General features: G+C 45.2%; 1 protein-coding gene across 1 annotated transcript in view; it reads left to right on the top strand.

Annotated features, from left to right (window-relative positions):
* The first annotated feature begins 988 nt into the window (after positions 1-988).
* Positions 989-16,875, top strand: part of TIMD4 (T cell immunoglobulin and mucin domain containing 4) — a 35,883-nt gene continuing 19,996 nt past the window's right edge. The window contains exons 1-4 of the mRNA XM_037499276.2: positions 989-1,083; positions 7,254-7,595; positions 9,731-10,063; positions 13,786-13,845. Of these exons, the coding sequence (XP_037355173.1) occupies positions 1,026-1,083; positions 7,254-7,595; positions 9,731-10,063; positions 13,786-13,845 (793 nt within the window). The 5' untranslated portion in view covers positions 989-1,025. The remainder of the gene's footprint in view (positions 1,084-7,253; positions 7,596-9,730; positions 10,064-13,785; positions 13,846-16,875) is intronic.

Below are 16,875 nucleotides of genomic sequence, written 5' to 3'. Positions count from 1 at the left end.
GGCTTTCCATTTCCTCATCTGTGAAATAGGAGTAATAATATCATCTAGTTCTTACTTTACATCATTCTCAGTTATCTGAGTGCCTGGCATATAATTTAGTATTCAGTGACTAATGAACATGGTATATACATTTGTTTTAGAAAACATATCTCATTGGTAAGCATTGATTTAGTCTCCTCTAATTTGTTTTATGGCCACATCACTGAATCTGGAACATCCAGAAGGGTCATAAATATTCTCTGGTTCAAGCTCTGTGACATGTTCATGAATTCTGTTTTGTGTTCTTCCCATATAGAGGTTCACTAACAAGTGATGGAATCGTGTGCAGACCTTGGCCTTGTTACCTGAACCCATCTTGTGACCATCACATTATGGCTCCTCTAGGAAGCCCTACAGACTCTAGTGGTGTTTTTGGCTTGTGAGACGGTTGACTCTTCCCTTCTGTCCATTATTAGTCAAGGGGACTAAGAGTCTGGGTTGAGGGAGAACCCAGAGTGAGTGCAGAGTTAAATTTCACTCTATCTTTCCTTTGGCCCCCATGGGGAATCCACAATGGGGCATGAGAGGGAGTGTTAATTTTATTATATTACAAGTTTCCCAGTAGCCAGAAGGACCATAGTTTATGTACGACTTATGCATGCATGCACGCACAGGCACACATGGATGCTTGAGTACATGCACACACATAGATCTTCATGAACCTGCATACACAGGCGCACATGGGCACACCTGTGCACAGGCACACCGTGGATGCTCATGTACATGTAGGAAACCCCCCTGTGCCCTGCAAGGGAGTTCTTGTTTGCCTATCTCTTCACCCCACACACTTGTACACACACCCGGTGGCTCAGCACATTTTCTCATGTATCCCAGATAGAGGGAGGTCACTCAGGAGGGGGGAAAGGGAAGATTAGGAGGCAAAAAGAGATATGAAACTTGAAGGTCCTGCCCTGTCAGCATTAACTGAGGTATAAGAAATGGACTTTGAATAGAGAAACAGACTCCAGGCTCTGCTAACAGTCAAAATGTCTAAAGGGCCTCTCATCCTCTGGCTGGTGATTGAGCTCGGGTGGCTTTATCTGAGTAAGTTTTTGGAAACCCCCTAGCGTTGTCCGTGGAGCCAGGCCTTGCCCCGGAGCTCCCTGTCTGTTGGTTCCCAGGAAAGCAGAGGCTCATTTCATTCCTGCATCCCCCAGATTTTCTTGGGAGGGTCTCTCTCTTTCCTTCTGACACAGGCTTTTATCCTGAGACTCTTTTGGGAACTTTAGGGTGGGGGTAGCATGTTTTCATGTTAGAAATGGCAGCTGCAAGAAGAAGAGAGACAGAAGTCAAATAAAGCAGGAGGACAGATGTCCTCTGCAGGGTGTTCAGCAGTTAGTCGGGGCATACGCTTCAGTAAGAATGCTTATTATAGTTCTGTTCTCTTTCTTTTCAGTTTGTGTTGCTTTTTGCTTTGCTGGGGCTAAGGCTTCAAGGTACGGTTTCTTCTCTGCGTGCTGTTCCAGGTTTTGGATGATGCAGATGTACACACTGGGTCTGTGCTTTGGCACTTTGCAGCCCAGCGCAGTACAGCAAGATGTTCTGGGCTTGTTTGGGTCACTGATGTTGATGTTGGAGACACATCTAAATTGCTCTCTCTCATCCATATATGAAATGAGGGGTCTGGATAAGACTGGCTTTAGCAATCCAGGCTTCTGGGATTAGGCAATGCCCGTTTATTTACACATGAATCTTTCAAATGTGCTACAAGAGAAAGCAGCTTTATTTCAAAGAAAAAAAAAAATACTCCCTCGCCCTTACAGCCTCTGTCATGTGTTTCCTGCCTTTCTCCCCCTCTAGCTCTGTGCAGCCTTTGGTCCCTATCTGAGACAGTCTTTCCTTACCATCCACAGCCTCTGTGGGGTGTGTCCAGCTCTGCGCCCCTGTCCTTCCTGCAGACTCCTTCTGAGCACCTGTCCCGCAGGGATGGCGGGCTTAGCTGCCCTTTTGGGCACCAGGGCGCAGTCAACAGAATGAAAGTCATTCCTGTCACTTTCTTTGTCAGTGTCATTCCCTCATCTTCATTTGGTCCCAGGAATTTGAGGTGTGTGTGTGTATGCGCGTGTGTGTGTTGGGAGGAGGGGTTGTTATGCTGAAAGCTGCCAGGATCTACACCCATGTTTCCCGCTGCTGGGTGGACACTGCATGAGTTCTCCCAACCCTTCTTGAAGCAGGCAGTGCTTGGAGAACTGTTTGTTTTTCATGCATGCCTTTTGTATCTTTTTTTTAATAGTCCAAAAGTTCATTTTTGTTTAATTTAGTTCATCTGTTTGCTTTCTCTGCTTACCACATATGAGTGAAATCATATTTATTTCACTAAACATAACAACCCCATCCATGTTGCTCCAAAAGACAGGGTTTCATCTTTTTAAAAGCTGAGTAGTATTCCAGTGTGTAGGTTTATATCTTCTTTATCTCTTTGTCAATTGATGGGCATGTAGGTTGTTTCTAGTTCTTGGCTATTGTATTGTAAACAGTGCTGCAATAAACATGTGGATATATACACATATCTTCTAGTTAGTGGTTTTGTGGGATGAGTAGATCATATTGTAGTTCTATTTTTTATTTTTTTGAGGAAACTCCATACTGCTTTCCTTTCCATATTTACATCTCCACCCACAGAGCACAAATCTTCCCTTCTGTTCACATCCTCTCCATCACTGTTTTCTTGTCTTTTTTTTTTAAGATTTATTTATTTATGCATATTTATTTAAAGATTTATTTATTATGCATATTTATTTTGGGTGGCCAAAGGTGTGGGGGTTGAGAGGATTCACCAGAGATAGAGCGGGGAACAGAACAGGCAGACTGACCGAAACACACTGCTGAGGGAAGCAGCGGGCGAGTCAGGAGAGGTCTGCCGCACCATGTGAGTAGCTCCCTGGCTGGCCGGGGATCTAACTCTTGCTGCAGTGGCTGGGAATTGCATCATGGGTTGTGTCTTAAGCCCTTGCGCCACCAGGGAGGCCCTATATTTTCTTGTCTTTTGGATATCAGTCATAATCACTGGTGTGAGGTAGGGGGTATCTCATTGTGATTTTGACTTGCATTTCTCTTCTGATAACAGAGGAGGAACATTTTTTCATGTGCCTTTTCTCAAATGATCAATTTAGAGTAAAGCAGAGATGCCGAGCACACTCTTCCCTCTGCAGGTGGTGAGACTGGAGCCCAGGTAGGAGGGGGCCCTAGGCTGCCCTACCCACCCTGGGTAATTCTGGAGAAAGGAATTGATTTGACACCAATGATTCCTTGGTTCCAGATACTTCTGCTGTTGGGAGGGGCCATTTCTTGCCCTATTTCTAAATGTTGGTGTCCTGGCTCACTGGTACTAATCTTTATGAAGTTCCTCTGACATTTGATGGTTCATCTCATATGAACCTTTGAACTCTTTCTGAGGCTAGTATTATCTATATCCCCTTTGCTTTATGATAATGAGGTCATGATTATTGGGGCTTTCCTACAGGAACTCAGAATCAGTAACTGACAGAATGAGCCTGGCAGTGAAAGGCCAATGGTTGTTTTTCTGCCACCCCAAATTGCCCACATCCCTTTTTGTAGCTTTCATTTTTAATCTGATGGATATGCTTGGTGATGAAACTAAAAGACTACAAAGTGAAAATCTCTTTGACAACCAGCCTCAGCTCCAGCCCCTCCTTGGATGACGCAGGTGATAAACCCACGAGGTGGGATTATGCCCCATGGACACCAGTTCATGCATTTACCCTTGCATGTCTGTGCCCACAAAGAAAGTGGAAGTGTTATTTACTTTATAAAATGTTTTTTTAATTAATTTGCCCATTTCATGTATTAAAAAGGCTTGGTGTTTCCATGCCAGTAGATCCACCTGATTCTGTTAGTTTTCTCTTTATGGTTCCTTGGGATGAGTATACCCACATATACCTGATCTGCTCCATTCACATAGATCTGATGGCTGTAGTAAATAGGGTCAAATAGGTTTCCTTTTGCACATGCGCTTTCCCAAGTAGATCACAACATGAGTTTGCACAGCTAGGGCACAGCCATGTTGCATGTTAACAGAAATTGCACCCCACATGTGGCTGTGTCAATTTGTACCCCATTCACCTTCAGTCAGCTAAATCAGCTCCTAGGTCCTTGGGTGGCCAGCCCTGATGTCTTCCAAATTCTACTTTTTTGCTATTCTGCTAGGCGAAATGGACTGGCCACTTCTATTTCCTCATCTGAATTGCTGATTTTGTCTCTTGGCAGTTTTTCTCACAGGTCTTCTCTTATGGAGTAGTTGGACGCCTCCTTATCGACTACAATACCGGGGAAAACAAACTGTGGAAATAACCATCATTTCTCTAGCAGAAATAATTCTTGCACAGCTTTTTTTTTTTTCAGTTTTTAATTTTTTTTTTTTTTACTTTTTGCATTATTGTTCATTTGTAAACAATATTTGCTTTCCCCACCCCCTCAGGTGTAGTCCCCACAGAGTTTCCTTCACCAATGCACCTGCACACCATCATCTCAGTCCCCTGTGCTCCTCCCTCCCTCCCTCTGATCCCTCTCTTGCACATCTTTTAAAAAACTAAATTACCAGCTCCCTCTTCAGAAGTTATTGGTTTTAGGTCCATGTGTTCTGTATGGCTAATACAGCTGAGGGGAATAACAGTGAACTGATATATTTTTTTTTTATAAGTCATTATTTTTATTGTCAATTTAACATTTTTTTTTAAATAATAAATTTTATTTTTATATTCCCCCATACAATTGCAAACACCCCATTCTGACCCCAATCCTTCCCCTCCCACCCCCCACCCCCCAAAAAGTGTCTCTGGTTCATAGTTTTTTGTTGACTTTGATTTTCACTTTCTTATATTCATTTTCCTGGTCCCTTATTTAAGTTTTCTAGATTCCTGCTATGAGTGAGACCATCTGGTATTTTTCTTTTTCTTTTTGGCTTATTTCACTGAGCATGATCCCTTCCAGCACCATCCATGTTGCTGCAAATTGCATGTGTTTATCTTTTTTGAATGCTGAGTAATATTCCATGGTATATATGTACCACATCTTCTTGATCCAGTCATCTATTTTTGGGCATTTGGGTTGTTTCCAAAGCTTAGCTATTGTAAACAGTGCTGCTATAAACATAGGGGTGCAGTTGCTCTTTGGAATTGATGTTTCTGTGTCCTTTGGGTAAATACCTAGGAGTGGAATTGCTGGATCATATGGAAGCTCTATGTTTAGTAGGTCCAGAAATCTCCACACAGCTCTCCATAGTGGTTGGACCAGTTTGCACTCCCACCAACAGTGCAGAAGAGTTCCTTTTTCTCCACACCCTCGCCAACATTTGTTGTTGCTAGTTTTTTTAATATGTGCCATTCTCACTGGTGTGAGATGGTATCTCATGGTAGTTTTGATTTGCATTTCCCTGATTACAAGTGATGTTGAACATTTTTTCATATGTCTGTTGGCCATTTGCATTTCCTCTTCAGAGAAGTTTCTTGAACTGATATATTTTTATTGAAGTAACAAGGGGTTGTAACATTACGTAGCTTTCAAGGCTACAACCTTCTACATCAATGGGGAATGTCTTATTTTTTCCCAGTTTTGATGGTGAGCAAAATGGACTTCCAAGGCATTTATTTAGTCTGTGAAACACTTCTGCCGAGACACAGGGAGGACACTGAGTTCAGGGATGGTTGCTGGTTACGGGGAATGGGCTTGATCACCAATGCCAGCTGTGAAAATCCCAGGAAGTCCACGCTGGCCTTCCTGTACGGCTCATGCTCAAGGTCTTCAGGAGGTTATGGGACATTCCCACGCCTGCGTCAGGAGGAAGGGGCCGCCACTGCCCGTGCCTTAGAAACTGACTCACTGGGCCCACAGAACTGGAGAATGAATCATCTCCTGGGGAGCTTCCTTGGAGGAGGCAATGGTCAGGGACCCCGGTCCCCAGGAGGGAGGAGGATGTGGTCCTCATGACCCGGAGCCACTGCCTGCTGAGTGCTCTCACTTCTATCCCCCTTTTTGGTTTGCTTTTTTGGTTTAGAACAATTGCTCATATTCAATGAAACAACAGTCTTTACATTTGCAGAGTGGAAATGTTTCCCAGTTTCTAGAGGTGGGTAGACTCTTAGAAGGGTTTTGCCAGGACGCGCAAACCCTGGGTGCTTGGCCAACATCAGAATGACCTGGAGAACTTGGTTAGGTGCCTTTCCTGGGCCTTGGAGGTTGACTCAGGGAAGAACAATTGTTTTTTAATTGTATTTCTTAAAATTGAGTTGATGTTGGTTTATCGCACTGTATATGATTTAGGGGTACAGGTTCACACTTCTTCAGAAGTGTGTCACCAAACCATGCCCACCATCAAAGCCCCTGCAGTCCTCCATCCATGGAGCTTCCCCCAACCCTTTGATCTCTCCCTCCCACCTCCCTCCCCTCGCAGCCTCAGTGCTGCAGTCAAATGTCTAGGGTCTGTTTGGTTTAGTTTTGTCTGTTCCTTTGCTTTTCTTCTTTATATTCCACAGAGGAGTGAGGTCATATTTGTATTTGTCTTTCTCCTTATAGCTTATGCTAGCAACATCTCAGGGTTGGGCAATTAAATACGTATTTGGAACAAACTCCCAGGTCAGCTGGGGAGCAGCCGGAGATGGGACCCTCAGGTGCTCCCTTTCAGAAATGGTGATCCTTCCAGCTCATACAGCTCACATGGTAAATCTAACCCCCAACACATTTGCACACCACTGCTTGCATTCTAGATAATTCCTGCTGTCCCTTTGAGTTATAACGTTTAAAAAAAAAATCATAAACTGGTTCAATTCACATTATCTAACACCAAGCAAAGAATTCAGAGCACTGCATTATGCTTTCCAGTGCTGAGAGGAGAAAAAGACAATGGGATAGAATTCAGCAACCTGTCTTCCTGCCTCAGACTCACTGGTTGAAGTCCAAGGGTGGCTGGTTTGAGGATTTCATGTTGATGGCCTGTGATCTCTGTCATTGAGAGGCAGTGGACAGGGTGCTATGTCTGGACTATCAACAGGAGTCAGTGGTTAAAGGCTCAGGACTCATCACTGGAGACTTAACTGCATGTTGAGTTAGGAACTCAACAACTGTCAAGGGCACATCAGAAACTAAGCTCTAGAACTCTCTCCATCTTCCAGAAGCATCCATCTGCTCCTCATGTGGCGTATTGGGGGACTCAGTGCCACCCCTCATCCTTCACTCATCTTTTCTTATCTTTCCTGCAGCTCCAGTTGTGTCGGAGACAGTGGTGAGGGCATACTGGGGGCAGACGGTGACTTTGCCCTGCACGTACCCATCCTGGTCCCAGAGCAGAAACAGCATGTGCTGGGGCAGAGGCCAGTGCCCCAAATCCAAATGCAACGAGGAGCTTATCCACACTGATGGGGCATCAGTGGTCTCCAAGAAGTCATCTAAATATGCGCTTTGGGGGAATATCCGGACAGGCAGTTTGTCCTTGACCATCACGGACGTCAGTGCCAGTGATAGTGGAGTGTACTGTTGTCGCATCGAGGTGCCAGGATGGTTCAATGATGTGAAGAACAACATTCACCTGCAGCTATTGGGAGGTGAGCCACCCCGGAGCCTATGTCTGTGGAAGGGGCGATCGGGCTCCAAGGTGAGGGACTGAGTGGGCAGCCAAGCTGTGAGTGGGTGGATTCAGTCTGAAATGGGATCCTGTGATTGGAGGAGCAAATGCATGCGGGGGCCAAGAAGGTCACAGACAGGAGTGGTCAGAGGGTGGGGATAGAGGTTATGAAGGGAGCAGGGACCCACAGGATCCATCCGAAGGGCCAGTTGCTTCTTACCTAGGGGACTGTCATCTTGCAGAAATTTGCAACCAGTGTTTTCCGAGTTCCCAAGTTTTATATGAACAATACTGAATTTTGCATGTTGGCAGAGACTTCAGAATTTTAAAAAAATACTGCGTGACAATCATACAATAACATCTGCCTGCAGGTTAGCTTCAGTTTGCTGCCCAAAGGGTGCCACATCTGAAAGAGGGGAAGGGATGTGGTATTTGGAGACAGGGTAGTGCTCAGCATTCTTTCCTTCTGCTGTGTTCATTTGCTTTGGGTGACCTTTGGAATATAAAGGCGCACCTAAAGATCTGAGCTGCAGGAGGGTGGCCTCTGGCTACATGATGCTGACAGCCACCTCCCCTGCTCATCAAGAATATGGAGCCTCTCAAAGTGCCTCCTAGTCTTCCGTGCCAGGGGTGGAGGGCTCTCGAGTGTGTGCCTATCCGATCGGCATCTTGTAAGACAGGGTCTGGTCTCCATATGTTTAATAGTCTTCTCAGATGGTGGATACACACAAAGATTCTCCAACAGCTGCGACTGATGTTCCTAATGAGAGAACTTTTATGCTCGTTAGTATGTTTTTCTCTCCACAACTTTGAGAGGGAAGTTCTCAAATTCTGATTTTGCAGAAGAGGAAAATGAGGTCTGTTAAAGTTAAATGATGCCCATCCAAGGCTTCTCTTCAAGCCTGGTGTAACCAGCTATAATTTCCCGGTATACTTGTTGCCCTCAATATGCAATGGGGTCATTTCTAAGTTCACTCACAACTAATGGTGTCTTTCTGGTCCATTAGAGTTAATGGAAACTTGGCATATTTAGGAGACGGTGGTATCTATAGGATCACGGTGGATAATGAACCCAAGTTCAAGTGTTTGGGGGTGAATTGTGTTGAATGAACCAGTCTTGAATATCTGAAAGAGATTACATTCTCACCCTCGGTTGCATGCTTTGGCTCACTTTTTATTTTTCAGATTTTAGTTTTATTTTATTGTAGAAAAAACACTTGATGTGAGCTCTGCCCTCTCAACAAATTTTCAGGTGTCCAATATACTATTGTTATTATGGCTAGAAATTTGTACAACTGTTCTCTAGAGTTTATTTGTCCTGCTTGACTGAGGTTTTATGTTTGGGCTCACATTTGAGGCAATTGCTCATTTGTTCACTGACAATGCATTTGGAACACCTACTATGTGCCTGATGTAGTAATAGGTGTTAGAGCTGCAGCCTCAAATAGCACAAATGCCACATTTCCCCTCCTGCAGCTCACAGTCCAGTGGGGAAGCACACTAGGCAATAATCATCAAATAAGTATATCGCCATGAAACATCGTCAGTGTGGTGATGGTCAAGTATGAGAGCACATAACCAGAGGCCTAACTGTCATTGCAGAATATCGAGGACCTCCTCAATGAAGGTCCTTTTAGCTGAGACAGGACGGCTCAGTAGGAGTCACCAAATGAAGAGAGACTAGGGAACAGTAGGCCCTGACTCAGCCAGTAGATCTCTCGTATGTTCCAAGAGCTCAAGAAAGGCCAGTGGGATGGGACAAAGCGAGGGCAGCACAGGGGAGACAGGAATTGGGAAGGGAGATGGGGGCAGGTCAGGAGGGGCCTTGCAGGCCAAAGATAGGGCTTGAGTTCTTTAGCTTAAGCTAAAAGAGGGCCCAGTAAAAAGTTTGGAGCTGGGGACTGATATAATTAGATTTTAAAAGATCACTCTAGCTAATGTGTGGAGGACAGATTGGAAAGGCCAGGAGGAGAAGCAAGAGATTTGATTTCCATGGGTGTTCAGTGGCCAGGTAGGGAGCAGAAGGGGGAGCAATGGTCAGACCTCACTCTACCCATGTTCTGCACCTTTCCTCCATCTCCACGTGGCACCATCTGTGTCCTCTCTCCTTTGCAGCCCCACCCTCTACCCGCCGCCCAACCACCACCACCGTTAGGGCCACAACTGCCAGGACCACGACTACCAGGACCATGACTACGAGGACCACGACTATCAGGACCACCCCTGCCAGGACCACCCCTGCCGGGACAACCCCTGCAGCAACAAGGGCACTTCCAACCATGTTCATCACCACCCCAGACCTCACAACTCAGGCCCCTCTTCAGACAATCACGGCTGCCCTGACAGCAGCTACCATGTGCCCTTCCACAGCACCGAGTGCCCCCCCGAGGGAGACCTCAGCTCTTCTGCCCACCCAGCCTTCCCCCGAAGGACCCATGCTCACTAGAGGTACATGAAGCTGTTGTCACCCTTTCCCTTCTGCAGGTCAGATGTGTCTCAGGCGGCCCCTGGGAACAGGGTTCTCCTCCTGTGTGGGAAAGCCCAGGACTTGTGTGTGTGTGTGTGTGTGTGTGTGTGTGTGTGTGGTTTCACTACACTATTCCTTGTCTTTGTTTCATGTTTCCTTAATTTTGGTTATTTTCTTCCCTTCATGCTTTTGAAAGGTCAGTGTGTTTTGTTCTTCAGTTGGCCTCCGGGGAGTCCTGGAGATGCTATGGATGAGCCAGGGAGGAGGGTGCGGGTCTCCCTAGTCAGACCCTGGTTTCATCCTGCAGGGGTAAGTCTCTGGTTGAGGAAGGGCCTCTGGAAGCCTTAAAATCATCCTTGATGGCGACCTGGTTTGAGTCTTTATCCTTTTATTCTATCTGCTTCTTTCTTTCTTTCTTTCTTTCTTTCTTTCTTTCTTTCTTTCTTTCTTTCTTTCTTTCTTTCTTTCTTTCTTTCTTTCTTTCTTTCTTTCTTTCTTTCTTTCTTTCTTTCTTTCTTTCTTTCTTTCTTTCTTTCTTTCTTTCTTTCTTGGATTTCTTTTTCTTTATTTTTGTGTAAAATAACTGGGGTCTAGGCAAGAGGTATGGGGGGTGGTGGTGAAAGGATTTATCAGAGACAGAGTGGGGAGCAGAACAGGCAGGATTGACTGAAATACACTGCTGAGGGGAACAGCAGGCGAGACAGGAGAGGTCTGCCGTGCCATGTGGGTAGCTCCCTGGCTGGGGATTGTGGTGATAGTGCTGAGACTTAACCCGTAGGCCACCAGGGAGGCCCCTGCTTTTTGTCTTGACCCTGTATCTTGTTCCTCTACTGGGTCACAGCTCCAGTACTTGTGAAACTTATCAGAATTGCCACACTTTCAACCTCTGAGGCTGAGGTGAGAACAAGTATATTGAGAGCACTTGAAGGTCCTCTTGGGCATTTTGTCTGCCTCAGGAAGGGTGGCTAATTTAAATATCTTTACTGGCTAAATACAATACTGGCTAAAGAATCCCATTATATTCTGATTAGTCACCTGAAGACCATGAACATTAAACCAAATGATTTTTGTATATATTTTTAAGTTCCTTGGTTCTTAAAATAATCATCTTAAAATAGAACATTTGCAGTTTTTTTCCTTGATCCTAAAAATAACTCGTAAACCTTGAAAACCTGAACTTTATAGAACATCACAGACAGCTATAAAATGGTGCCAAACCCCCCACTCAGCATGAACCCTTCTGTTCTAACTTGTATTATCAACTCTAACATGGTGCTAAAATTAGCAAACTTGTTTCTCTTTCAGAATCAGGCATTTTCTATCTCCCCCCCCAGCCCCAGACTAGCACCCATGTGGCTTCTGGAAACACTACCTCACACATATCTGAACGTGTGTGAGCAAAGCTCACTCTTTGTCTTTCCTCACTCCCAGGATAGAGGAGAATCAGTTGTTGCTGAATCAGCAAGTAGAGATGACTTTGGATCCTGAATGCCAGGAAGCCCCCAGTGACAAATTCATGACATTTGTGGCTTATTCTTGTCTGAGACAGACAGAGACAGAGAGAGGCCTGAGACAGAGACAGAGATAGAGAGAGTGGTGCACAGGGCTTTAATTCATCTGCTAGACTCTCCATGGTGGCTCTGTCTCAGGCGAGGATACTTGTCTACACTGGAGCCAGGCAGTGCTGCACTGTCCTTTGCTAATTCCAAGTAATGGTTCTTCTTTGTTGAAGCTGCCAAGGTGTATACTTACTTGACTCAAATACTTTTTGCAGTGGGAGGAAGAATTCTTGCAGTCATGTGTCTTTTCATCCAGCCAGTGCTCCTTCCCTAGGCACTCATTACCATCCAGAAGCAAAGAATACCATAAAGTAAGACCCAATCCACACCCCCGGGGGTGCTAAGGCTTAACTGCCCCCACACCGCTTTTTGCAGGGGGTCTCTGGCCTTAGTAATTTCCAAGTCCATTGGAGGGTTGTATGAGTCTGTACATGTGAAGACCATGGGTGAGTAACTGGCACATTAGCAAGCACTTAGTGGTAGCTGAGACCTTCGCAGGCATTGCAAATGGGCAGAGGAAGACAGGCCTCTATGGAAGAAGTCAGTCCATGCTTGTGAGTCCAACATATAGGTAGTGACTTAGGAGGTTCACTGTGCTCCAATGTCACACTTCCTGGGTATAAATCCCTCAGCTCAGCTGTTGTGTAACTTTGGCAAAGTTGCTCAATCTTTCTGGGCCTCATTAGTAAGAAGAGAAGCATAATAACTCTCCTGTGGCTCTTTCTGAGGAGTAAATGAGAGAATTCATTAATATCCCTGGTATTGGCAGGTGGACTGAGGGGTATCCCGAGGCCCCCAAACTTGCACACTCTAAAAGGGTTCTGCCAGCCTCCAAATAAACACAAAGCATACTCTTAGTGTGAAAGATTGTGAATGATCATGCATAAAGAGGTAAGAAGAGAATGGATATACGTTCCCAAAGAAACACCCCAAATTACCCATCTCCCTTGTGGGTAAATGCCCAGCTAAACAGGGTTGGCCCAAAGCAGGGCTGCTAAGGCCTGAAAGCCTGCCACAAGTCTAAGGTAGCTTCTGGTGGGGACCCACACGACAGGGTCAGAAGGGGTCAGACAAGTCTGGGATGAAAGGAGCAAAATCAAAGTACAAATCAAAGTAATGGCTGATTATAAGTGAAACTATCTGGTATTTTTCTTTTTCTTTCTGGCTTATTTCACTGAGCATGATCCCTTCCTGCTCCATCCATGTTGCTGTGAATAGTGTGAGTTTATCTTTTTTGATTGCTGAGTAATATTCCATTGTATATATGTACCACATCTTGATCCAGTCATCTATTTTTGGGCATTTGGGTTGTTTCCATAGCTTAGCTATTGTAAATAGTGCTGCTATAAACACAGGATTGCAGGTGTCCTTTTGAATTAATGTTTTTGTGTCCTTTGGGTAGATACCTAGGAGTGAAATTGCTGGGAGGAATGTAGAGTATCCAAATAAAGGATCAGGAAAAGAAAGTTATTATGATAAAGTGAAAATAAAAATCAACAGGCAACTATAAACCAGAAACATTCTGCGGCGGGGGGAGAAGGGAGTAGGATCAAACAGGTGGGAAGAGCACAAGGGACTATGGTGATGGTACACAGGTGACTTGGGGGTGGGAATTTCACAGGGACTATAACTGAGATGAGAAAGCATACACTGTAACAAAAAAATGAAAATTATGTAAAAATATATTAAAATAAATAAAATTATTAAAATAAAAAATAAATATTGCATCTATAAATGAAAAAAAAATTACTAAATTACTTCGGGGCAAAAAAAAAAAAAAGTAATGGCTGCCTTGTCAGCTTCTGCAAATGTCCGTCACCCATGTGTCTCTCCCGTGTTCTCCAAGTCCCTGGTGCAAGTCCAAATGCGAAAAGTATGCTCCCCCTTCTTCTCTTGTCTCTGCTCCTGGTGTCTCTCCACATCTTCTCTAGCTTCCCCTGGCCACTCAGCTCTGCCCCTTATTAGGCAGGGTGGGAAACCTGACACCTCCCCTTTCATGGAGATTTCTGTTACCCTGGTGCACTGGCACAGACTGAATGCTCACTAAAGGATACCTCTTCTGTTTACACGATAGAAGCCAGCAGAGTGGGCTAGGAAGGCGGGCATTTACCTAAATCTGTTTTCTTTTTTCTTTTTCTCCCCAGCATCCAGACCTTGGGTCCTCAAGTCAACAAGGAACTCACTGACTTTCCCTGAGACGAGAGGTAGGGGACCGTGTGGTTTTGTCTGGTCGTGGGAACAATCTGTCATCTGTCTGCTTGTTTGGGGGCTCAGCTATTTTGGGTCTGCTATGGTCATGTTCTCTGTCCTGCCACAAGCCTGGATGAAAGTGAAACAAGCGAAACCCTTAGGGCTGACTTCTTCTCTCCTCTGAGAATGCAGTGGGGAGCTGGCCTAAACATTCTTTAAGATAATACTAGTCTATTTTAGCTTACACAAATATTACCCTAAACTATAAAAAAAGAGAAACAAATTCTCTTTGTCTTCAATCCCAGCCCCTCCCTGGAGATAATCACTGCTATTAAATGAAATGATCACTCTAGATCTGTTTCCACTCCCTCCTGGGCTTGTGGGGGTATAGAAACATACATTTGGTGTGGGTGTGCGTGTTCTACAGGCCATCCGCTGTGTTCAGACCTCTGTGTTTTGCTTTATTCACCTAACATTCCTTTTGGGGCCAGTTTCTCCTTCAGTCCATGCAGAGCTGCATGACACTCTTAAGCTGTATTCTAGAACTCTGTTTGAGGGACACTGTGGAGGGGCGGAGCACCCAGGCTGTTGGGCTGTTGTGATGTTTCATTGTTATATATGGTGCTACAGTGATTGTGTGAGTCTTCCTCCCTCCTTTTCTTTCTTCTTTCTTTCTTTCTTATTTTTTAAGATTTATTTATTTATTTATACAAGCACTGGGTACAGTCAGAATCGCGGGAGGGTGAGAGAATTCACCAGAGCCAGAGCGGGGAGCAGAGCAGGCAGAAGGACCGAAGTACACTGCTGAGGGGAGCAGCGGGCGGCAGGAGAGGTCTGCGCGCCATGTGGGACCCTCCTCTGGTGGCCGGGGAGCAGCCGGGGATCGAACCGGCGATGCAGAGGCTGCGGGCAGCTTCGCAACCCAGCGCTCAACCGCTGCGCCACCAGGGATGCCCTCTTTCTTTTTTTTTTTTTTTTTTAAAGATTTATTTATTTATACAAGCACTGGGTATAGTCAGAAGCGTGGGAGGGTGAGAGAATTCACCAGAGCCAGAGTGAGGAACAGAACAGGCAGAATGACGAAATACACTGCTGAGGGGAGCAGCGGGCATGGCAGAAGAGGTCTGTCGCACCATGTGGGACCCTCGCCGGCAGCGGGAGATCGAATCGGTGCTGCAGAGGCTGTGGGCAGCTTCACAGCCCAGTGCTCAACTGCTGCACCACCAGGGGAGGCCCTTTCTTTCATTTTTTTTAAAGGTTTATTTATACATACAAGTGCTGGGGTACAGGCCAGAGATGCAGGGGATTAGAGGATTCACTAGAGACAGAGCGGGGAACAGAACAGTCAGATCTACTGAAATACACTGCTGAGGGAGCAGGGGGCGAGACAGGAGAGGTCTGCTGTGCCATGTGTGTTGCTGCCTGGCCAGCAGGGATTGAACTCATGCTGCAGTAGCTGAGGATTGCTTCATAGTGCTGTGCTTAACCCCTTGCGCCACCATGGAGGCCCACCTCCCACCTTTTCTGCACACCTTTCTCTACCTATGGGGGAGAGATGCTAGCCTGAAGGAGTTGGTGACCTCTTCCATTTAATAGCTCTTACAAAATTGTGCCAGTTCATCCCCCTCCTCCACAGAGCGTCTCCTCCCTACACATGAGATGACCATTTGTTTAATTGTTTTCAACCTGCCATGAAGAAAATAGCATCTTATTCCTCTATTCTGATGAAGAGAGCAGTTGCACATCTCTCTACAAGTTTATTAGCCAGAAAACAACAATCTTCTAGCTCCACAAAGGAGGGCATGTGCCATCACTCACAAAAGCTCAGAAGCTAGAACTGGAGGGGACAGATGAGTGAGTGGAGGGGGGATCGGATTTGAAGGAAGACTATAAATCAGCATGACATGCCAGGGAGATCTAGGAGGGCGAGCACTGGAGTGTACTAACTCATGCCGTGTGGAGACAGGAAGCTGGGCAAGTTGTTGATAATTTGAGGGAAACTCCATATAGAGGTCCAACCATCTTGGTCTATGGGACAGGGAGAAAGTTGGGGGACTGTTTTCTGGCCAAAGAGAAAGTAGCAACTAAAAAATGATGGAGGGTGGGCTAGGAATTTTCAAAATCTTTTCATTTATTCCACTTATATCCTGCACCATTTTATACTGAAGGCAAGGGAGTCACCTGGTACTCTATCCTCTTCTGTAATATCTGTGATCATTTTCATTTCACTCCTCCTGGATCCATCCTGGGTGAGAGAAAGCACTGCCTGAAATCCATAGGCTGCTCCATGGAGGAGGAGCATGTTACAACAGAGTCCCCTGTAACATCTACTAACAAAGGAAGCACCAAGGCTTACTGAGCACATATTATGTGCTGGCTCAGTGCCAGACTCTTCTCATGGGCCACTTCATTCAATCCTTTTCAATATACCTTCCTAAGACCATACAGCTCTCTGGTGCTACATTCAGGAAGCTTTGCTCTGATTCCATGCTTTTAGATATTATTTTATTTTGCTTTACCTTCCAGTCTGAAATAAAATATCTTTTCATTTACCATTCACTTCTCCCATTGGTTTTTATAAAGAAACATCCATAGTAAAGAGTATGCCTAACATCTCCTGAGGACTTAACTATGCATTAAGTGCTGAACGAAGGGTTTTGAAAGAATACTCTCTTATTTAAATCTCACTGTGACTTCTAGTTGGGTACATATATTCCCACTTTACAGATAAAGAAACAGGGTCAGCAAGTGTGTTACAGAAAATGATACCTACATATCTTTCTTTGTTTTAACGATGCATTACCTCATTTGACTTTCACAAAGTCCTCTCTGATAGACACACTCTGCCCTCATCAAAGGCTTCCTGAAGGTCATGTAGCTCATCTGGTGAACTTTGCACCAGTGTTTCTTCCAAGTCTGTGCAGTTCTGATGCTTCTAGCCCTGTGCGATGCAGTTCCCCAACCTTCCCTCCCTTCTGGAGCCCCGTACTGGGTCAGACTACTATTTAATTCTCTCGTTCATGTGGAAGTGCTCTCATCGCACT

Source organism: Talpa occidentalis, unplaced genomic scaffold (assembly GCF_014898055.3).
Source record: "Talpa occidentalis isolate TD23 unplaced genomic scaffold, MPIMG_talOcc4v2.1 talOcc4.9, whole genome shotgun sequence".
Classification (NCBI taxonomy): domain Eukaryota; kingdom Metazoa; phylum Chordata; class Mammalia; order Eulipotyphla; family Talpidae; genus Talpa; species Talpa occidentalis.
The sequence above is the reverse complement of the archived record's forward strand: the minus strand, read 5'-3'. Positions and strand labels throughout refer to the sequence as shown.